General features: G+C 46.1%; 1 protein-coding gene across 1 annotated transcript in view; it reads left to right on the top strand.

Moving 5' to 3' along the window:
• Positions 1–24,058, top strand: part of LOC311234062 (integrin alpha-V-like) — a 128,343-nt gene that overhangs the window by 76,959 nt on the left and 27,326 nt on the right. Inside the window, exons 21-26 of the mRNA XM_084321157.1 lie at positions 6,247–6,314; positions 10,141–10,285; positions 13,199–13,291; positions 13,646–13,725; positions 15,957–16,037; positions 16,280–16,385. Coding sequence (XP_084177283.1) covers positions 6,247–6,314; positions 10,141–10,285; positions 13,199–13,291; positions 13,646–13,725; positions 15,957–16,037; positions 16,280–16,385 — 573 coding nt within the window. The remainder of the gene's footprint in view (positions 1–6,246; positions 6,315–10,140; positions 10,286–13,198; positions 13,292–13,645; positions 13,726–15,956; positions 16,038–16,279; positions 16,386–24,058) is intronic.

Raw genomic sequence — 24,058 nt, 5'->3', positions numbered from 1 at the left:
AGAAAACAGGGGGAAGACAAAACAACCAAAACCAGACATGCCTACATACATAACACATGTAACATAACTCCCCATACATAAAGTGACGGCATCCGTAACAATATACTACCTGAATATAATAATTTTTACATACCTGTAGATACTATATCTATATCTGTACATATCCCTTACCTACTCTTACTAATCATACCACTGGCCAGTATGACTTACCATAGTGTTTTTTTTTTATTATTATTATTTATCACATTTTAATTTTCCTTTTTTTTATTATTTTTTTTTAAACAAGACAAAACACAATACAGTAACAATAATAAACAAGACTTCACAGGACAATAACAACAATAATAATGACAATAATAGAAATAATAAAAATAGTAAAAACAGAATATAAAAATAAAATAGAATTACCACAGTTAAAATTAAACGGGACAACACAAAAGACAATACATCCCCCCCCCCCCCCCCCCCCCAGGACCACCGGACTCCCCCGGACCAGCACCCCAACCGTGTGTAGTCTTTTACCAACATACTTGCAGTTCCGCGTTCCGATCTGATTGGCCACTGACGTTTCTCTCTGCGCCAATCGCGTTACGCCTAGTTCTGCTCTACTATCCTCAGTTAACGTAATTTATACAAATGGAAGTATTGATTTTGCCGTAACGAATCATTAAAAAAATATACCGTTAACTGGAATATGTTAGTTTCTTACACATATGTTGGATTATGTAATTGTAATTGTCATGACAAACCAATATAAAATCGTGGATTAACCGGTGGTTATCCTTTTTTGATCCACTTTTTCTCCCATTTTCTATTTTTCTCCCATCCCAATTTTCATATCGTCCAATTCAACCCTCCCCTGTCTTCGAATGTTGTTTCTTGCCTCCCACAAGCCGGCGACTAAGTCATACATAGCACGAGTCCTCTCCGATACTCGAGGTAACAGCCGTCGCATCTTTTCACCTGCGCGTCTCGATCTTTCAGCGTCGAGGGTCTGGGCTTTGGAGGGGCCCTGCCCCGTCGCTTCTTGATTCTACTGTGCAGGCGCACCAACCGACCTGTAGGAGTCGCTGTCCACAACGCCCGATCCCCACCCTTCAGTTTCCCTCCCTGTAATACGGCCAATGTGTATTACTGTGGACGACCAGCTAAACTGAAAGCAATGTGGAGAGCGGGGCTCGAACAGGAGGCATCCTGTTCGAGCCTAGTTTCCAGCATTCGTTGCGAGCGCCTTGCCCACTGCGCCACGTAGCCGCCCAACCGGTGGTTATCCTATAGCCCTAGTTATATGTACATTTCAACAAAGTGGAGCCGCAGGGGACTTCCATAGCATACGCCTTCAAATCCAGCTAGCGTTGATGCTATTCAATGCTATCATACCCAAGTAACCCAACTAACGTTAATGCCATTCAGAATTTATTAACATAGCTACAACAACACAGTAACGTTAATATAATTACATGCATCATTGTTTACAATGAACGGTGGGGCTAATCGAAAGGACTGGACACGGACAAGTTAAACAGCAATCAATTAATTTAACGTTAAAACCAAAAAACACAGAACCGGACACACAAGCAGAATACGACGCATCATTTTTACTTCCGGTCGGGGGCGTTTCAAAATAAAAGAGCGACGTCTAAAGCACCGGAAATACGTTTATTTTGTACATTATCTAACGTTAACACGAACCTAAACTAACTTTCCCCCCGACCGGAAGTAAAAATTATGCGTCGTATTCTGCTTGTGTGTCCGGTTCTGTGTTTGTTGGTTTTAACGTTAAATTAATTGATTGACCTAAATAGGCCCAGCTACAATTACTGTAGGCACAGCTGCACTGAATCAGGTGCAATCAAGCCCACACACCTGCCCTCATAAGGGGCAATTAACTATAGAATCCAGTGATTGACAGCTGTCAGTCACAGGACCACCAAACCAAGTAAAAACCATGACAGTTTGGTTAGGGCTGGGCGATATGGAAAAAAATCATATCGCGATAACGATATGATCATTTTATTTTATTTCTCGATATCGATAATTATCGAATTGTTATAAGTATACAAAAAAAAAAAAAAAAAAATTTTTTTTTTTTTTTTTTTTAACAACAGATGTATGTTTATTTTGCAGCAATTCTTTGTCATTGCCGCCATCTTTAGTGTTACATCCCCTCACACTCCAGTTCTCAGGCTGCAGCTGGTTTAAAAGCTAAAGTAAACCGGCTTCTCTGCTGGCTGTGGCTCCAGAGGAGTTGAACAGTTCTGGCTCTGCTAGTTTATTTTCGATCTTTTGCCGCTTTTTTGGTGGACAAACCACCGCACATGTGCACTGTGACTCTTGACTGGAGTCTAGTTCTGCTAGCACACATAGCCTACTGTGTACAGACGGTTTCAAAATGTATTTTAAATTAGAAAGCAAACAAAATAAATGGACAAGAGAAAAATAAATCTGAATTTGGTCAGTATTGTCATTTGGACAAGCAAAGCCATTACTTTAAGTTGCAGGCAAGAAAGACAAGTCTGTCCACTGTCTCTGGTTTTAAAACTGCCCTGTTGCAGGTAAAAAAACAAAAAACAAAAAAAAACGATTTTTAGATTTTTTTTTTTTCATTTCGATATTCGATATCGATTATTAAAATATATCGCGATATTTATCGTTATCGTTATATCGCCCAGCCCTAAGTTTGGTTAGATGCCAAAATAATTTTCGTTGTACTCTACTTGTGCTGTATAATGACTATATTTGAATCTAATCTATTCTATATATTACTAAAGTCCCGGACTCCTTCTCCTTGGGAATTATGACTCTCCCTACTCTACATCAAGTTCTATAATATAAGCATAATGTATAAGATATTCAGGAAATGTCTGGTCACTCATTATTCTCCCAGTTTGCATGTCAGAGTTATAAGGAACATAACCACATCAGCCGTCACTAGGGGTGTAACGGTACACAAAAACCACGGTACGGTACGTACCTCGGTTTTGAAGTCAAGGTTCTGTACGGTTTTCGGTACAGTGGGGGAAAGTTTGGCTTTCCATGTTCCACTCAGGGGTGATGCAGTGTGCAGTAACTAATTGTACTTGTAGGGCTGTCAACGAATTTTCTATATTGAAATTAATAATCGACTATAATAATCGTTTTTTTTTTATAATTATTATTATATTAGATTGTGAAAAATCATAATTGTTGTGAAGGATCAGATTAAACCGAATATGTATATTTATTTATATATATATATTTAATTGTATTTGTATATCGTTTGATATCCCCTGTATATTCCTTGTACAATATGCATTGAATATCCCCGTTTCTACTAAACAGCCCATAATAGTTTCATTCTACCATTGGACGAGAACCTGGCGCCAGGTTGCCATACCCCTAGGTCCAAGTTCAATCGTGCCGCCTAACATGACGAGGCAACCCCCGGTTCCGCGCAGTAATATGCCGGGACGAAATACGAATGGTACTATTTGTTCATAGCGCATATATATATGGCGCTCGTAAAGTAGAACTTTCTTTTAGTCCAGTTCTTTACCCTCCAACAGAGTGACAGACGCAAAAGCCTCCCCACGACGCACGTGCGGTGTAGTAGGGCCTACTTGGCCCAGAATAGGCATTGAGATATCGTGTAGATTAATAGTTGAATGGTCATAGTTTGGCACCATACCGTCGAGTTGGACGTATTCTATTAAGCTAATAATAGTCTATTTATGTATGGTGCATCGTTCGGTTCGAGTTCTACAGTTATCAGTACCCCCATCGTTCCTGACGTTATCTGGACGCTTATCCAGGCTGGTCAGACCCCTAGTGGTGATTGCATCCGAGGAGCTCCGGGTCAAGAGCGACTGGACCTGTATATTGGATTACTCTACCCGACGACGGCGAGCCTTCCACGGCTCTTGGATTATGCTTTATGTGCTTTGATTGTTCCATGGATAAAGGCCAACACTGTCGAGTGTTGGAATTGCCCCCCGGAGAGGACTACAGGTGAGGCGGCGCTCTACACGTGAGGTCGCACCACGTCTCTCCGTTGTGGACCGGCAGATACCGTTCCACAGAGGGTCCAGCTGTGTTCGTCTACGGCCCGAGGTTCTGTGGGCACTGGGTCTAAGACTTTGGATTCTCCCAAGATACCGTCGGCCAGATGGGATACCGCCAGCGACTTCTCTAACCCCCCCTCCTACTGTATTACAACCAGCGGGACCCCCCCCCCCCTTAGTGTATCCAGCTATAATTATTTAAGTACTATCGCTATCGTTTCCTAAATATTCCAGGTTGTATACTTACTCCCTGCGCAATCAGAGATTGGACATTCAATGTTGATTTACCTACGAATGCTCATTTGCCATAAAAGTGCATACTTAACATTTCAAATCATAAATGTAATTAAGTGAATATTGTGTACACCCTTTGCTGTATTAAATATTCGATTTGGTCCATTTGTGTTGGTTCATTTCATCAGGTGGGAAAGTGTTCATCATACTTATATCTTGTACTGGGTGGCCAGAAGTTAAAATACATGAGGTAGTGGTATTAAATATCATATCTAACAATACAGTCAGGGAATTGTACCCCTCAGCTACAATAATCCATATGGAATTTGCCAAATGCATTTTCCATAATCACTTTTATATTATATAACTATGAATCATATATGCATGTAATAAAGGTTTGAATACAACCTGCATGTAACTCGCATTACATACATCCTCCCTGATTACAGAGGAATGTTCTCTCATGTTAAGAGACCATAGGCCTTAGTATGAATTGTTTGTATAACAGCCTCCATACATTATCATGTACGCCCTAGTATCAACATGGTCTTGCATAGTGTACATCTGGTTTACCTTAACTTGGCATATCATAAGAAGTATGTACTTGATGTAATACTGACAAATGTATGTACTGACCAACACCCAAGTTCCTTTGTCTGTATTAAGTATATAAGTGACCTCCATGTATGTATTACACTGACTCTATACTCCACTTCTCTTACACTTCTTCTCACATTCCTTATGCTTCATACTAGGGATGTCCGATATTATCGGCCTACCGATATTGGCATAAAAATGTGATATCGGAAAATATCTGTATCTGTTTTTTTTTTTTTTTAAACATTTATTTAACCTTTATTTACCCAGGCAAGCAAGTAAGAACAAATTATTATTTTATTTATTGGCAAAGTATGCATAATGTTGTGTTAATTACATGACAAGAGATATGTAATGTTAATTACCTGAAATTATTCCGTTTTTTTGGGGGGGGGGGGGGGGGGGGGGGACCCTGCATATATCGTATCGGTTGATATCTGTTGATATTGGTATCGGAAATTAAGAGTTGGACAATATCGCTATATCGGTATCGGTAAAAAAGCCAATATCGAGCATCCCTACTTCATACTGTATTTGTATGGATCCATATCTGTCATATCATATTGAACTTAGAGGTTGTCTTTTGATCTTTGTCATATAAAATATAATTTAGTATATGTATAAGTATATTATGAACTATCATTCACAATTCTCCAGAAAATAATCATTACATTTTGTATAATCCTTTTTTTTTTATCCACTTTTTTCTCCCGTTTTCTATATTTTCTCCCATCCCAATTTCGTATCATCCAATTCAACCCTCCCCTGTCACGAACGCTGTTTCTTGCCTCCCACAAGCCGGCTGCAATGTGGACTAAGTCATACATAGCACAAGTCCCCTCCGGTACATGAGGTAACAGCAGTCGCATCTTTTCACCTGCGCAGCTCGATCTCTCAGTGGTGAGGAGTAACGCGTGGGAGGCTCACGCTGCTCCGACACTTCCTGATTCTACTGCGCAGGCGCACCAACCGACCTGTAGGAGTCGCTGTCCACAACGCCCGATCCCCACCCATCAGTTTCCACCCCCTAATACGGCCAATGTGTATTAGTACGGACGACCAGCTAAACTGAAAGCAAATGTGGAGCGCTGGGCTCGAACAGGCAAGCCCAGCGTCTTGTGAGCGCCTTGCCCACTACGCCACGTAGCCGCACCACATTTTGTATAATCCTATGGTCTATCTGTCTAGTCTACCCTGTGTGTTATGGTGTTTGTATGTGTATATGAAAAGGTGTGTGTGTGTGTGTGTGTGTGTGTGTGTGTGTGTGTGTGTGTGTGTGTGTGTGTGTGTGTGTGTGTGTGTGTGTGTGTGTGTGTGTGTGTGTGTGTATGAATATATTATGTGTATAAATGAATATGTATGTATTTGTTTCCAGGTTCATATCCTACTGGACTGTGGTGTAGACAACATCTGTACCCCAGACCTTCATCTGACTGTCCACAGGTAAGAAGCCTCTTCTTAAAGAGACAATCCCTGGTTTTAAAGAGACAGTCCCTGGTTTTAAAGAGACAGTCTGTGGTTTTAAAGAGACGGTTTATGGTTTTAAAGAGACAGTTTCTGGTTTTAAGGAGACAGTCTGTGGTTTTAAAGAGACGGTTTATGGTTTTAAGGAGACACTCTGTGGTTTTAAAGAGACAGTCTGTGGTTTTAAAGAGACGGTTTATGGTTTTAAAGAGACAGTTTGTGGTTTAAAGAGACAGTCGGTTTTAAAGAGTCTCTGGTTAGAGACAGTTTGTGATACATATGTACCAGTACCCCCCCCTACATATGTACCAGTACCCCCCCTACCCCCCTATGTGTGTACCATTACCCCCCCCTACCCCCCTACGTATGTACCAGTACCCCCCCTACACCCCTACATGTGTACCAGTATCCAGCCTACGTATGTACCAGTACCCCCCCTACACCCCTACATGTGTACCAGTATCCAGCCTACGTATGTACCAGTACCCCCCCTACCCATGTACCAGTACCCCCCCCCTACCCCCCTACGTATGTACCAGTACCCCCCCTACACCCCTACATGTGTACCAGTATCCAGCCTACGTATGTACCAGTACCCCCCCTACCCCCCTACATATGTACCAGTACCCCCCCCCTACCCCCCTATGTGTGTACCAGTACTCCCCCTACACCCCTATGTGTGTACCAGTATCCAGCCTACGTATGTACCAGTACCCCCCCCTACCCCCCTACATATGTACCAGTACCCCCCCCTACCCCCCCTACATGTGTACCAGTACCCTCCCTACACCCCTATGTGTGTACCAGTACCCCCCCTACGCGTGTACCAGTACCCCCCCTACCCCCCTACACAGGGAACAAACTTAACTTTTTGACCATTTGGCTGGTAGATTTTAAAAGTACCAGCCGGGCAGATTTTTTACTAGCCAAAAATTATAAATAGCTTTTTAGTATATCGCCATGTGTTATTATTACATATAATACTCTCATATGCTATTTTCAATTAATATCATAAACAACATAAGGAATATTAGCATAATTTTGAGTGGACTGAAGGAATGAGTCAGCGTTAATAGTTTTAAATGCAAATAATTTATTGAAACATAGAGAAGTGGGGTCGGGACACACACACTGTGTTTCAACTCACCACCCCTGCATCATATTGTAGTCTGTCTTCAAACTTCCACTCCTCTCGAAACTTTTTTATATTTGAATATCAACATTATCTGTCCATCCTCAGTAATCCTCAGTTTACTATAATATACTCCTGTCCTGAGTCCTGACTAGTGACTCGTCTTTCCAAACGCACGCACACACACACACACAGGGAAGGGGAGAGTGCCCCCCCCCCCCCCCATTTCCCTTTCCTCAGTGCTGTTCACTGTGACTCTGCCTCGTCTGATCATCAGGATTAGCTTGTTAGCTTACGTTAACGTTGTAGTGATTGGTACATAAACGTTCATTTCGGGCGATGTGGGCATAAAGGAATGGCGACGGTGCAAAGCATGTAGCTGCATTGGACTCGTTGTGAGAAGAAAAAAAACATCACAGACTTATTTCGCGTCTGTAGGCGCACTGCTGTGTTAACGCTGCTGTGTTGACGCTGCTGCTCTGTTTTCAAGAAAGTGAAACACGGAGTGGCTGGTTATCATATGACTCGCGGAGTTGCTAGAGGGTTTTTCAAAATAAGAGTATCATATGAACCTGAACGTTGCTAGCTGCCGGAGCCCTGATATTATGACTGGAGCTGCGCTTGGGGCGGCAATGAGACCCGCACAGGATTTTCAAAATAAGAGTATCGATATGAACTACACGCCAGCTGGCGGGCAGACTATTATTTTTAGCCGCCAGACGGTAAATCTACACGCATTTGGCGAATGGCGTGTAACTATTTTGTTCCCTGCCCCTACATATGTACCAGTACCCCACCTACACCCCTACGTGTGTACCAGTACCCAGCCTACGTATGTACCAGTACCCCCCCTACCCCCCTACATATGTACCAGTACCCCCCTACGTGTGTACCAGTACCCCCCCTATGCGTGTACCAGTACCCCCCCTAACCCCCTACCAGTACCCCCCCTACCCCCCTACATGTGTACCAGTACCCCCCTACCCCCCTACATATGTACCAGTACCCCCCCCTACCCCCCTATGTGTGTACCAGTACCCCCCCCTACCCCCCTACATGTGTACCAGTACCCCCCCTACCCCCCTACATGTGTACCAGTACCCCCCTACCCCCCTACATATGTACCAGTACCCCCCCCTACCCCCCTATGTGTGTACCAGTACCCCCCCCCTACCCCCCTACGTGTGTACCAGTACCCCCCCTACCCCCCTACGCGTGTACCAGTACCCCCCCCTACCCCCCTACATGTGTACCAGTACCCCCCTACCCCCCTACATGTGTACCAGTACCCCCCTACCCCCCTACATGTGTACCAGTACCCCCCCTACCCCCCTACGTGTGTATCAGTACCCCCCCTATCCCCCTACGTGTGTATCAGTACCCCCCCTACCCCCCTACATGTGTACCAGTACCCCCCCTACCCCCCTACGCGTGTACCAGTACCCCCCCTACCCCCCTACATGTGTACCAGTACCCCCCCTACCCCCCTACATGTGTACCAGTACCCCCCTACCCCCCTACATGTGTACCAGTACCCCCCCCTACCCCCCTACATGTGTACCAGTACCCCCCCTACCCCCCTACATATGTACCAGTACCCACCTACCCCCCTACGCGTGTACCAGTACCCCCCTACCCCCCTACATATGTACCAGTACCCCCCCTACCCCCCTACGAGTGTACCAGTATCCCCCTACGCCTGTACCAGTACCCCCCCTACCCCCCTACATGTGTACCAGTACCCCCCCTACCCCCCTACATGTGTACCAGTACCCCCCTACATGTGTACCAGTACCCCCCCCCTACCCCCCTACATGTGTACCAGTACCCCCCCCCTACCCCCCTACATGTGTACCAGTACCCCCCCCTACCCCCCTACATGTGTACCAGTACCCCCCCCTACCCCCCTACATGTGTACCAGTACCCCCCCTACCCCCCTACATATGTACCAGTACCCCCCCTACCCCCCTACATGTGTACCAGTACCCCCCTACCCCCCTACATATGTACCAGTACCCCCCCCTACCCCACTATGTGTGTACCAGTACCCCCCTACCCCCCTACATGTGTACCAGTACCCCCCCCTACCCCCCTACATATGTACCAATACCCCCCCTACCCCCTATGTGTGTACCAGTACCCCCCTACCCCCCTACATGTGTACCAGTACCCCCCCTACTCCCCTACATGTGTACCAGTACCCCCCCCTACCCCCCTACATGTGTACCAGTACCCCCCTACCCCCCTACACGTGTACCAGTACCCCCCCTACCCCCCTACATGTGTACCAGTGCCCCCCCTACCCCCCTACACGTGTACCAGTACCCCCCCCTACCCCCCTACCTGTGTACCAGTACCCCTACCCCCCTACACGTGTACCAGTACCCCCCCCTACCCCCCTACCTGTGTACCAGTACCCCTACCCCCCTACATGTGTACCAGTACCCCCCCCTACCCCCCTACGTGTGTACTAGTACCCTCCCATCCATATTTTATATCAAAACGTCCTTATCTAGTCCTGAAAAATGGCAACATTTTGTAATTGACCCATCCGGCCTCTCTTGTCTCCCTCTTTCTCACTCACCATCTATATGTTCCTCTATTTCTCTCTGTCTCTCTCTGTGTGCCCCCCCCCCCCCCCCCCCCCCCCCCCACCTATCTCGCTCTTCTAGTGACCGTCAGTGGATGTATTTTGGTGACGACAACGCTGTGACGCTATTGGTTGACATAGAGAACAGGGGGGAGGGGGCTTATGAGGCAGAGCTGCGTGTCACTCTACCCCCCCACGCTGACTTCACTGGAGGGGTCCGCGATGAGGTGTCGTATCTATCTATCTATCTATCTATCTATCTATCTATCTATCTATCTATCTATCTATCTATCTATCTATCTATCTATCTATCTATCTATCTATCCAAGGCTGTACACTGCGATGATCTCGTCGCAAATTGCCCCTTAATTTGGCCGTTGCGAGTTGGAAATATTATTTGGGAGCAACGTTGCGAGTTGTGATTTCAACCCTTCATTCGCATTTCACTCCTAAATTAATCCATACAAATTGGATACATTTTTTAAAAAACATTAGCCTACAACCAAGGCTGTACAGTGCGACACAATGTCGTGGTGCTATGAAAGAATCTGTCGGCAATGAATGAACTTACTGCGATCACCGATAGCCTGAGTGAAAAAAAAGATTTGCGTGTGGAGTGAATCTGGGTCACGCTATATACTTGGTACTTGTAGTCTATCGTGCGATTAAAGACCATGTCCCTATCTGCGTAGTCTATACATCCAACACCAAATCCCATAATTCCTAGCAAAACGAAACTGAATGTGGCCTCTCTTCCTTTCAATATGGGCTATTGCATCGCCAAAGAAGCACCTACATTTAAGACGCAAATTTTGCTCTGCAAGAACAACGGAGTGGATATCAGTCCATCTTATGACAACCACGTCCGATGTGGAGAGATGATAAGATGATGATGATTGACGTGATGATGTGATGATTGATTGACGGGGACACGGACACTTTTAACGTTCAGGTTCAGCCATGTATTAGGTGAGTAGTAGTAGCCCACTATTAGGACGTGAAATACTGTCTACTTAAATTTATAAAATATCAACCTATCTATCCATCTAATAATGAGACAATATGCAAATAAGATAATACTAATAATTGTCACGGCTCCCCGTATATGAAATGAAAGTGGCTTGCAACTTTACTGCTGGTAAAATCACTGTTTATTTCTCGTTTAGCATAGTATTACATTCCACTTCTATAAACAATCAAAGTCCTACCGTAAGAGCCTCATACGGGTCAATTAAACCTTTTTGATTAGTCTTTCCTTCCAGCTAAGTTGGACTGAACATTTCACTGTCAAAAGCGCAAATGTAAATAAGGTTGCGTCGCAACACGGTTTTCAAAATAAAGGTCACATATACAAATACCTCTCAATTCTTATTAAAAAAAGTCCCGGATATACATAAACATTAATTGGCATAGATCTCTATAAACGACCCAACACATTGATCACTTTAGGCACACACTGAAACCAGTAACATCACAAATATGAAGCAGGTAATTACCCATACAAATAATAAACCTTTCATGGGGTTATTTACAATAATAATTCATTTGATTTCTAAAGCACTTTTCATTGTGAAACAAATGTAGCAGAGTTTCTTGTCCTCCTGATTAATGCAATGGTGTGTGTGTGTGTTGTGGTGATCTCATTCAAGGAGCACTACACAAGCGCGTGCACACACACACAGTTTGTTGTTTTTGTTCTATTAGTGATTTACACACTTTCTCAGTTGGTTCCAGTGCATGTGAGCGGATCGGAGCGCGAGCGGCGCGGGGCGCGGAGCGGCCGGTTTTGACGTGAGCGAGGAGTGGGTTTTAAAATGAGTCGGCGCGACGTCCGGAGCGAGAGTTCTCCTCCGCTCCAATCCACTCCAGGCCGCTCACAGTGGTTTAACACTGATGTAATATATACATGCAGTACAATGCCAAAGCAACAGATGGCGATGTACAAACATGAAGGCCATTTTCAACCAATGAGAAGGGTGAACCTGTGATAGGCTGTTCGTTCAGGCTTTGTCACTGTAGAGACGCCCACACTCACTCTAGTTAGAAAAAGTATATCGACGCCATTGTTGTTGACGTTAGCTTACATGCTAACGTTAATGGCAGCGACCATAGCATTGTGGCTCGGCTAGCCTATCATCGCTTAATAGAGATAGTGAATGGATAAACAACGTTATTTAACATTGCAGAATGGCTACAATTACAATGCGGCTCAATACAAACAATTGTTAAGGGGCCCAGGGGGTGTAGACTGTTGTAGTTTGAGCTCATTTACACCATGCTCCAAAAAAAGAAGAAAAAAAACTGCCGAGCGATCTGGCGCGGGGAGCGGGGAGCGCTCGATTCAAGGTGAGCGGGGAGCGAGCGGAGAGCGACTTGGGGGCGGGGTCAACATGAGTGATTAGCGGAGCGGACCAAGCTTTAAAGAGCGAAGAGCGGATTTCTCGGCCGCGCCGATCCGCTCACGTGGTCTGGTTGGTTCATTATAAAAGATACAAACCTGAAAACAAACGCACTTAAATGTTAAATAAAAGGACCACAGTAATGAGGCAGGAGGAACATATTTTTTTAATAATGGTAAAATTGTTATTTAAAAATTTGCCCCTAAAAAAAATTTTTTGCCCCTAAATTTCTCATTTAGGGGCAAGTGTGCCCCTAGTGAAAAAGCTTAGCGTACAGCCCTGCTATCTATCTATCTATCTATCTATCTATCTATCTATCTATCTATCTATCTATCTATCTATCTATCTATCTATCTATCTATCTATCTATCTATCTATCTATCTATCTATCTATCTATCTATCTGCATACAGTGTATGTATGTCTGTCTGTCTGTCTGTCTATCTAATGTATCCATCTACTGTATGCCTGTCTGTAACTACAATTCTTTAATCTGTGCTAATATCTGTGTGTATAAAAAGTATTTTGTCCAGCAATTAAGTGTGTGTGTGTGTGTGTGTGTGTGTGTGTGTGTGTGTGTGTGTGTGTGTGTGTGTGTGTGTGTGTGTGTGTGTGTGTGTGTGTGTGTGTGTGTGTGTGTGTGTGTGTGTGTGTGTGTGTGTGTGTGTGTGTGTGTGTGTGTGTGTGTGTGTGTGTGTGTGTGTGTGTGTGTGTGTGTGTGTGTGTGTGTGTGTGTTTTCAGTCATTGTCAAGGTTACCATGTGCCTATCAGAGAGTCAACCTGACCAGACTGGTGGTCTGTGACTTAGGAAACCCTCTGAAGAAGGAGACCAAGGTTACTCACACACACTCAAATGAACACATCCTTTTATTAGACACATTCAGTCAATCAATATAAATAAATAAAATGTTTATTCTCTTCCCTCGCTCTCCCGCTCTCCCCTCACTCTCTCCCCTCTCCCCTTTCTCTCTGTATCTCTCTCTCCCCTCTCCCCTCACTCTCTCCCCTCTCTCGTTCTCTCTCCCTCCCCCCTCTCCCCTCACTCTCTCTCCTCTTTATCTCTCCCTCTCCCCTCTCTCCCCTCACTCTCTCCCTCCCCCTCCCCTCTCTCTCCCCTTTCTCTCTCTTTCTCTCTCTCCCCCCTCTCCCCTCTCTCTCTCTCTCTCTCTCTCTTTCTCTCTCTCTAAGCTGTCAGCAGGTTTAAGGTTCAGTGTTCACCAGTTATCAGACCAGGAGACGTCTATTCAGTTTGACCTGCAGATTGTCAGGTACACAAATATCTCTTATCACTCAGTTAATATCACTTATCATTCAGTTAATATCATTTATCATTCAGTTAATATCACTTATCATTCAGTTAATATCTCTTATCACTTATGTCAGTTAATATCACTTATCATTCAGTTAATATCACGTATCATTCAGGTAATATCACTTATCACTCAGGTAATAGCACTTATCACTCAGTTAATATCACTTATCACATTCATCTTTCCCCCATCATTCAGTTAACGGGATAGGTTGACATGAAGTGGTATGAAATACTTAGTATAATTGATGCATAACCATTAGCTGACTTACCGAGTCCCCTGGTTGGAGATTCTGATTAAAGCTATTAGAGTTATTGAACTATATTGAAATATTTTTATTCTATGTTTCTGATGCAATCTCAATGTCAGTCCTGCACATTTAGCATAACACCCCTGTCGATTGCAAACCCAAACTAATGTGAAAGCTATTCTTGAACCATTTATAGCACATGCATCAGTCTGGCCTCTTTTGAAAGGAAACATTCAGAATGTTCTTGCACAATAGGAATAATCACTCTGGGTGTTACTGTAATAGAGTTACAGAGGTTTTAACACACTGAAAATACAATATATATATATATATATATATATATATATTTATTTATTTATTTTTACGTCTGAATTCTTCTGTAAACGGATGCCTGCAAAATAGTTCCAGCTGAGAGGTATTAGCTGGAAAACACAATGGATCCATAGCCTGAAGTCTTATCTAGTACAGGTCCAAAGTTGATAACACAGAAAATTAGTGTTTTACAGTGTTTTACACATCTATAGGTATGTTTATCCAAAATGGCCATTGACACCAATGCATTGGCATGACGCCAGAGATGTCGAGCGAGTCTTCTTTTGCCAGAGAAAAAAACATATCCTCAGAAATATCCCTCATGTAAGATATTGTCATTTCTAGAATTTCGTTGGCTACAAAAACGGTCAATCATTTTCACCGTCAGAGGTGATTGGTCCGGTCACCGGGAGGCGAAACCGGAGGTGGTCACTTTTTTTAAACTGACGCTCGTTGGCTGTTTGGTCTCATAACCCGAAATTGGAGGCACGTAATAGGTGTCAATCGAACGGCGGCCTTTTTAGCTTTCAACCGATGTGTTGGTTTGGTTGATAGACAATAACACAGCGTGACGGCGACAGACGAGGGCAAATGTGCTGCGACGCAAGCGGGCCGTCGGAATGTTAACACTTTGAGTGCCAGCGACGTGTTATGTCGTCTTTTCATGCCCCCCGTTGAGTGCCGACAACGCGAATTGTCGTTTGATTTTTTTATTAGCGATCTGAATTCATATTTCATCAACCGAGTCTCCCGTTGGTACAGCAGCCCCTCTAGGAGCTCAGATGGGAAAATACCGCCCCCTATCGTCTATCCCTGTGTAACTGCAGACCATTCGATTAGACTGGTGGATCTGAGCCAACTGGCTCCATTATGCTGGCGAGGGATCTGATGAACATGGAAGTGATTGCGAGTTGGAAAGCAGCCTGGAATATATATTTACAGCAGCCAATAATCAATCAATAAACGCGATCGATATTTGGAATGGCGATCAGGAATTGGAATAATCTTTTTGGAGAACATCTGATCTAAGGTAAGGAGTCTATGTTACCAGTTTTAGGATAATCAGAGCTGTATTCACTGAGATAACAGTGTGTCCCGTATGTGTATATGTGTGTCTGTGTGATGTTGAGGAAATGAGGTAATCGATTTCTCAGCTCGCTTCTATAGCGTGCATAAGTACACATATACTATCAATAATCTAGCGTTTATTTGAAAACGATTCATAAATAGGCCGACAAATGACAACGTGTCTAGTGTATTCGAGAATATTCCAATAAATGCCGTTTATGAGGGAATCTTTCTATTTTCCGGAAATCTTCGAGAAAACGATAGCTTTTCGAAATGCTATAAAAAGGATATGAACCGATTAAAAAAAACAATCTGTTTCGACAATGTTGACTGCGTACAAGTCATTGATAAGCGACAAGCAGATTAGACACATAGCCATAATTTAAAACATAGATTATGCGTTTTTAACGCTATCATTGAAGTGGATGATGGCACTCAAGGACATTAATCAACGTTATGGCCGGCACTGAAAGTGTTAAGAGGTTAACCAAACATCTCTCTTTCTCTCTCTCTCTCTCTCTCTCTCTGTCTCTGTCTCTCTTTGTCTCTCTATGTCTAGCTCTAACCAGTATGGCGGCAGCAGTGAACTGGTTTCCAGTATAACCAGACTGGCTGTTCTAGCTAATGTGGAGATCAGAGGGTGAGGAAACACACACACACTCACCCACACTCACACACACACACACACACACACACACATACACACACACACACACACACACACACACACACAGTACACATACACACGCCGCACACACTCTGTCTATCTGTTATGCAACTGTTTGTCTATTTGTGTGTGTGTGTGTGTGTGTGTGTGTGTGTGTGTGTGTGTGTGTGTGTGTGTGTGGGTGTGGGTGTGGGTGTGTGTGTGTGTGTGTGTAGTATTTCAGCCCCAGACCAGGTGTTTCTGCCGATAGCCAACTGGTCCCCACAGCGCCCCCCGCTGGTTGATGATCACATCGGACCTCTGGTACAACATATATATGAGGTGAGACAGGCAGACAGACAGATAGCATGATAGACATACAGACAGAATGATAGACAGACAGGTGGATTATTTAAAGGTGACATGCATTATAAATGGCTTTTTTCAGTGTCTAGCATTGTATTATAGTAATAGTAGTTAGTATCAATGTGTCTGTGTCTCTAAATACCATATTGGCGGATTGCTCTCATTCATGTCCGACCATTTCCTGCTCGAATTAATTAGGTCATTCTGATTTGACTCGCATCGTGACGTAACGAGGCGAGGATGGAGCGGATAGTGATCCGATTGGCTCTGTGGTTGTAGCGCATAGTGTAACCCGACACTTCATCAAACGGGAGAGGGAAAGAGTGAAAGAGAAGGGGACCTGCGTATCTCACACACGCAGCTTTGTTTACACAGTGCTCCATCTCTCTCTCTCTCTCTCTCTCTCTCTCTCTCTCTCTCTCTCTCTCTCTCTCTCTCTCTCTGTCTCTCTGTCTGCCACTTGCAGACTGTGTGGATGACTGTCACTCAAAGTGCTTATGGGCGGAGCCAGGCCAACATAGCCTGAAATCCAAAGTGAGAAAAATGTGGCTTTTGAGTACTTGATTAGAAATATAAAACAATGAATTTTTTGGAATAAAACCTTACAGAGGTGTTCCATAGACTCACAGGAATTGTGTAAAGTTGCCCAAATAGTGCTAGGAATAGCAATGCATGTCCCCTTTAAGGTGGCTGTTTTTTGTAATTCCCAATAACTATTGGTGGTACTAAAGGAGTGGTTTGGAGATGACACACTACACAACTGTGTGGTTTGGAGATGACACGCTACACGACTGTGTGGTTTAGAGATGACACACTACACAACCATGTGGTTTGGAGATGACATGCTTACAAGACCATGTGGTTTTGAGATTGATTGATTGATGGGTACAATACAGTACGGCTCAATACAAAACAACTGCTAAGAGGATGCAGACCAGAAAAATACTTTTGTCTTGTTTACATCAGGGTCCCCCATTTTCAATTCATCAGGACATTTATGACATACAAGACATACACAGAACTGTGTAGTAAAAAGAGATTATAAAAAATATATACATCCGAAGGGGAAGAAACTTGGTGGGGGGGGAGGATTTGGACATTTACTAATTGCCCGTTTCTAATGGCAGCCACCCGTAGGTGCTCTTTGAGAGCGGTTTTGAAAGAGGGTAGGGATTCACATTCCTTCACGGTTGTGGGTAGGGCGTTCCACATTATTGTGGCATAATTGCGAAACATGTTTAGTCCCTTGTTTGAGCCGAATCTGGGTTGAACATGATTTGTGGAACTCCCTCTGGTGTTGTGGTCATGGAATTCACTGACCTTTGGGAAGTATTTCGACATGTACATATAAAGGGTATACCAGTGGTGTAGTGTATCTTGTAGACCAGGCCCATTGCATGTTGCTGTACTCTGTTGTCTAAGCCATCCTAGGTTGTCAAAATGGGCAGGGGTAAGGTGGGTTTTATGAGTAAGGACCAGTAGTAGTCTGACCAGTTTGTTTTGTGATGTTTGTAGTCTTGTTTTTAGGGCCTTTGATGTGCTTTGGTACCATGAGGTGCAAGCATACTGTAGTCATAGTACCGTTGAATGAGTGCTCCTGTTAGAGTCTTCAAGGTATTCTTGTTTACCAGAGAGGAGATCCGGTACAAGAATCTTGTTTGTTGGTTGACTTTTTTGATTACATTGGTTGCCATTTTGTCACAGGAAAGATTTGCCTCTAGGATGGAACCCAGGTAGGTAATCTTTCTTGTGACAATAATGTCACCCACTGTAACAGATAAGCCGTTGGCCTTGCTGAGTTTGCTATTTGATCCAAAGAGAATGGATTCTATTTTACCCAGGTGTAATGATAGTTTGTTATCAGCGAGCCAGGTGCAGATTCTGCCGAGTTCCGCGCTGAGGGCTTTTTTAATGACTACACGACCATGTGGTTTGGAGATGACACACTACACGACCATGTGGCATGTGGTTTGGAGATGACACGCTACATCACTGTGTGGTTTGGAGATGACACGCTACACTCTATGATTATATTGTATGCAATGATGAAACAATGTCATAATGAGTCAATAGATGAAAAGCGGTAATGGCATGTAAGTTACTCACCCGACTCATGTACAGTAGGCATCCACACTACACAGCATTTACAGACATAAATAAACATCACAGCTTATCTCCTACTCTGTCCTGACTGTTAACCCTTTCTCCGCCGATGACGTGTTAAAGACGTCATTCCTCGCCATGCTTAATCTGCCAATGACGTTTTACAGCGTCTTTGAGATCAATATTTCAAATTTCTGTCATGGTATTCATATTTCACCCACGGATCCTTGACTGGTGCTGTAGGACTCCGCTCAACTCTCCAGCGCTTCAATACCGCCACCTGGTGGCCGATCGGCGAGTTGCCAAACCGGAAGTGGGGCCGGAAGTGCTTGGTGTCACCCCTATTCCGTCCGCCACTCGCTATCGCTCGCGGGACTCCATCTGGACACACTGGATAATCGATCCGTTGCCATAACTCGATAAACAACATTATTTGGACGTATATAGTATTATACAACCCGGAAATGGTTCGCCTAGATCAACATCCCATAATAGCGATCTTTTTGCTTCAGTATCATCCCCCATCGCTACGAGGAAGCTGCGGTGAGTTTCAGCATTTTGGATTATTATTATCCATACAAACTGCTATGATCAATATATCACCCATACTACATGAAACATTTAACGTCAGTCATTGCATTATAAACGACCCCCCCCCCCCTCCGGTCACCAGCAGCTTTCCGCCGAAAGGGTTTTAGCACCGAAAATATATCACAAAATGTCAAAGAACAGGGTTACGTAACGTTCGTAACCTAAAGTGTTGTTGTGATGACGTAATCAAAACGCGGCTACAGACATAGCATGCGCAACGTATAACGTGAGCAGCTTGGCAGCTCTTCCTGCGTTCTGCAGCCTGTGATAACTAACTCCTCTTGGGAGTCGCGCTGTTTCTATGTAAACTTCGCGAGCAACGCATCCAATAAATGCGTCTTTAACATGCTTTATATGTAGCGGCACGGTGGTGTTGTGGTTAACACTGTCGCCTCACAGCAAGAAGGTCCCCGCTTGGGGACCAGGTTTCCATGATGCCAGGTACTCAGGTGGGGTATCTCCCAGGCCTTTCTGTGTGGAGTTTGCATGTTCTCCCCGTGCTCGCAAGGGTTTCCCCCCCGATAAGATAAACCCAATGGAAAAACATGCACAACAGATCGCTAACGCTGTGGCGTCATTGACGAAGACGGACAGGAGCACTTGGATTGGTCCCCGGGGCCCTATCTGCTCCCGGCTGCCCATGGGGGGAAGGACGGGATGGGAAAAGTACAGAGAGACATTTCATCGGCGACTCAGTGCATGTGTGTGTGTGTGTTCCTGTGGGTCGCCCATCTCGCATGTGTGTGTTAAACTGCATGACAAATAAAGACTTCTAGTCATTATTCTTCTAGTCATCCTCGCCATTATTATGCCCATCGCGGTTAAAAACCTTTAACTAACGTTAGCGTTAAGCTAGCTAACGTTAGGTTATGACTATAACCAAGTTCTGTTAATTAGGGGTGACGCTTGGCATCACAACTGCACTTCCTCGCGTACGTGCACGCGCACTGAATAAATTCCACAAATGTACCTTTAATACCAGTATTAGTCTGACCACACCCCTCATCAGCTTACCTTCATAAGCAGGTGTGTGGTCACCTGCTCTCCTCCTTCCCAAGCTTTCACCACAAGGTGAGGTCAAGGGCTGCAGCGGCCGTCTGATGCCAAGCGTCACCCCTAATTAACAGAACTTGGTTATAGTCATAACCTAACGTTCTGTTTCATTAGGGGCTCTGCTTGGCATCACAACTGCACAAGGGTAGGCCATGCGGAGTCGCTGGACCTCTGGACCTCCTGTATGCTAACGTGAAGGAGGCTTTCAGTGCGACTTCCCTGCCCCCCCTCGGCCAGTCAGACCACAACCTTGTGAGGCTTGTATCCACATACACGCCTCTCATTAAGAGACAGCCTCCGACCACCGTGCCCACAGTGGTCTGACGACGTCGAGGAGGAGCTACAGGAGTGTTTCAGGTCGACAGACTGGGATATGTTTGAGAGGGCTTACGGTGATGACATTGATGGACTATCCCACTGCATCACAGACTACATCAGGTTCTGTGAGGAGAGCATCGTACCCACAAAGAGGGTACGCTGCTTCTCAAACAATAAACCCTGGATTAGCAAGGACATTAAACACCTGCTAAACAGGAAAAAGAGGGCCTTCATGGCAGGGGACACTGAGCAGGCCAGGGCTGTCCAAAGGGAGCTCAAAAAAGAGCTAAGGGCAGCCAAGGTCAGCTACAAGGACAGGCTGGAGGGCAGACTACAGGCCAACAACACCAGGGAGGTGTGGGCGGGGGTCAGGAAGATCACTGGTTTCAAACAGCAGGGCACAGCTGTGGAGGGCCCTCCAGAGCGTGCAAACGAGTTCAACTCGTTTTTCAACCGCTTTGACCAGAGTGGCCTCCCCACACCCCTCCCCCCACCCATCGACACCAGCACCAGATCACACCTACAAAGCAGCCCCCCCACCCCCCACCCCCCCACACCCATCAGCAACGGCACCCCACCCCCAACACCAGCAGACTGCCCACCACCCCCAACCCTGACGATCACAACCAGTCAGGTCAGTAGGCAGCTCTCCAAAATTAATGTAAACAAGGCCAGAGGACCGGACAACACCAATCCCAGGGTGCTCAAGGTATGTGCAGAGCAGCTGGCAGCACCGCTCCAGCATCTTTTCAACCTCTCCCTGAGGCTGGAGAGGGTGCCCCAGCTCTGGAAGACCTCCTGCATTGTCCCGGTGCCCAAGAAGGGACGTCCCAGCACCCCCAACGACTACAGGCCAGTCGCTCTGACGTCACACGTCATGAAGACGTTTGAGAGACTGGTCCTGCAACACCTCAAGCCCCTGGTGCGTGACTCCCTCGACCCCCTGCAGTTTGCATACCAGGCAAACATCGGGGTGGAGGATGCCATCATCTACATGCTCCACAGAGCGTACACGCACCTGGAGAAGCCGCGCAGCTCAGTGAGGATCATGTTCTTTGATTTCTCCAGCGCCTTCAACACCATCCAGCCGTCACTGCTAGCGGAGAAGCTCTCTGCGATGCAGCTGGAGCACGGCTTGGTGGCCTGGATCAAGGACTACCTCACTGAGAGGCCACAGTACGTCAGACTAAAGGACAGTCAGTCTGACGTACTGGTGAGCAACACCGGCGCCCCCCAGGGAACTGTGCTGTCACCCTTCCTCTTCACCCTCTACACCTCAGACTTCTGCCGCAACTCCAGCGGGTGCCACCTGCAGAAGTTCTCAGACGACTCCTCCATCGTAAGCTACATCACCGACGATGATGAGGAGGAGTACAGAGCCCTGGTGGAGAGCTTTGTGGGGTGGAGCGACAGCAACCACCTCCAACTCAACACCAGTAAGACCAAGGAGCTGGTGGTGGACTTCCGGAGGGGCAAGAAGAGGCCCCCCCCGATTCCCATCTCCATCCGAGGGGTGGATGTGGAGATGGTGGACTCATACAAGTTCCTTGGGGTACACCTGAACAATAAACTGGACTGGTCGGACAACACAGAGGCCCTCTACAGGAAGGGACAGAGCAGGCTGTTCTTCCTGAGGAGACTCAGGTCCTTCAATGTGTGCAACAAACTGCTGCAGTCTTTTTACCAGTCTGTTGTGGCCAGCATCCTCTTCTATGCTGTGGCATGCTGGGGAGGCTACATCAACTCAAGGGACACCAACAAGCTCAACAAGCTGGTGAGGAAGGCTAGCTCCGTGGTGGGAGTCGAGCTACCTAGACTTGAGGTGATGGTAGAGAGGGGGATGATAAGGAAGCTGGATGCCATCATGGAGAACCCCTACCACCCCCTCTACGACGAGCTAGTCAAGATGAGAAGCTCGTTCAGCCACAGACTCATCCCCCCCCGACACTCAACTAACCGCCTCGGACAGTCCTTCATACCAGCGGCCATCAGGCTCCACAACAGTGGGCAGCGACTAGCAGCCTCCAGGCCCCACAACAGGGGGCAGCGACAGCGACTGCTACCAGACATTGACCTGGGACTTATAGGAACCCAAGGGGGACAAAGTAGACTACCCTGGTACTTTGATTAATGTATACTCAGTAGATAGTAAATTATTATAACACTACCTCTTGCATACTGCACCTCATGTGACACTGTGAATAATGTGAATATTCCTCAGCTAGTCAGATAGTAAATTATATTGACCATATTGATCAAATTGTTTACACTGCCTGTGTTGTCTTTTACTACCTGTATACTGTGTTGTTTTACTACCTGTACCCCTCCCCCCCTCCCCCCCATGCTGCTATGATGCCTGAATTTCCCCAAGGGGATCAATAAAGGAATATCTTATCTTATCTTAAATACACCCCGCTGACAGCCCCCCAAAACCATCAGAACAGGGAGGGCCGAGCCCCCCCGACCCCCCCTAATGGAGGGTATCCCCCCTATTAGGGGCTTCACGGGAAGGCGACGGACCCGACCGTGCGAAGAGGCACACAACCCGCATGCCACCCGGGAACGAACGGAGGAACAACCTCGTTACTGCCCCCAGAATCACGGGGTCAAGGGCAAACCCAACCCCGTGGCAAGGCCGTAGCAGCGGAGCGCGAAGGAAGACCCAGACCCACCAAAAGGACTGGACTCCCTGGAATGGGGGCCCGGAGAAGTCCATGATGCCAGCATCAAGACCCCACCAGGTGGGCACGTAGTGCCCCGCCCCCCACATCGCCAGCGTATTCGGACAAAGGCCCCTCAGTTACTGCACCTGGTATTCCCAGGCGGTATCCCAACCAAGTACTAACCAGGCCAGAACCTGCTTAGCTTCCGAGATCGGACGAGATCGGGCGTGTTCAGGTCGGTATGGCCGTAAGCCGAGCGGGCCCTGTCCCCCCAATAGTACACCGCCTGGCACACTGACCCTGCAGAACAGGCAGTCAGCATGGCCGTAAGCACACAAAAAAGGTTAACCAACGGAAGCAGGCAGCGCACCGGGGAAAAACCAGGCAACAGGCTGTTAACCCTAGCCTGGAGACTGCGGACGAGACAGGCGCCAGAGGGGACAGCTGAACACAGCTGCCCCGGCGGAAGGGGCGTATGCTGGCGTTGTTGCATGACCAAGCCTCCATTTAAAAACCCCCACCCAGAGGGGTTGAGGCAGAGAAGGCTGACACAATTGGCAGACGTCATGAACGTGCAGGGGCACCCTCAACCGGGTAACCCGGGAGTTGACACTGCTCCAACACACCAGGGAATCAACCACCTCGGTGTTACCCAATGCGGTGGTTGTTCCTATAACCCCTCAAGAAAAAACTCCAAAACACACCTGCGGGTATACACCGGCTATACCGCAGTACAAGTGTCTCAGTTTCCAAAAAAGGGTTAACCCAGGCCTACGGGTCGACGAACATTACCTCGGACCGGGCCTGGCGATACGGGAAGCACAGGGTCACCAGAGGAGGTCAAAGACCACCCCCAACAGGCCCCTCTTCGCCATGCGTGAGAGAGGAGCGAAAAATAATGGAGAACCAGCCCCTAAGCAC

The sequence above is a fragment of the Notolepis coatsorum genome, assembly GCF_963971535.1.
Source record: "Notolepis coatsorum genome assembly, chromosome: 9".
NCBI classification, from domain to species: Eukaryota; Metazoa; Chordata; class Actinopteri; order Aulopiformes; family Paralepididae; genus Notolepis; species Notolepis coatsorum.
Note: the sequence above shows the minus strand (reverse complement) of the source record. Positions and strands in the feature narration are given on the sequence as shown.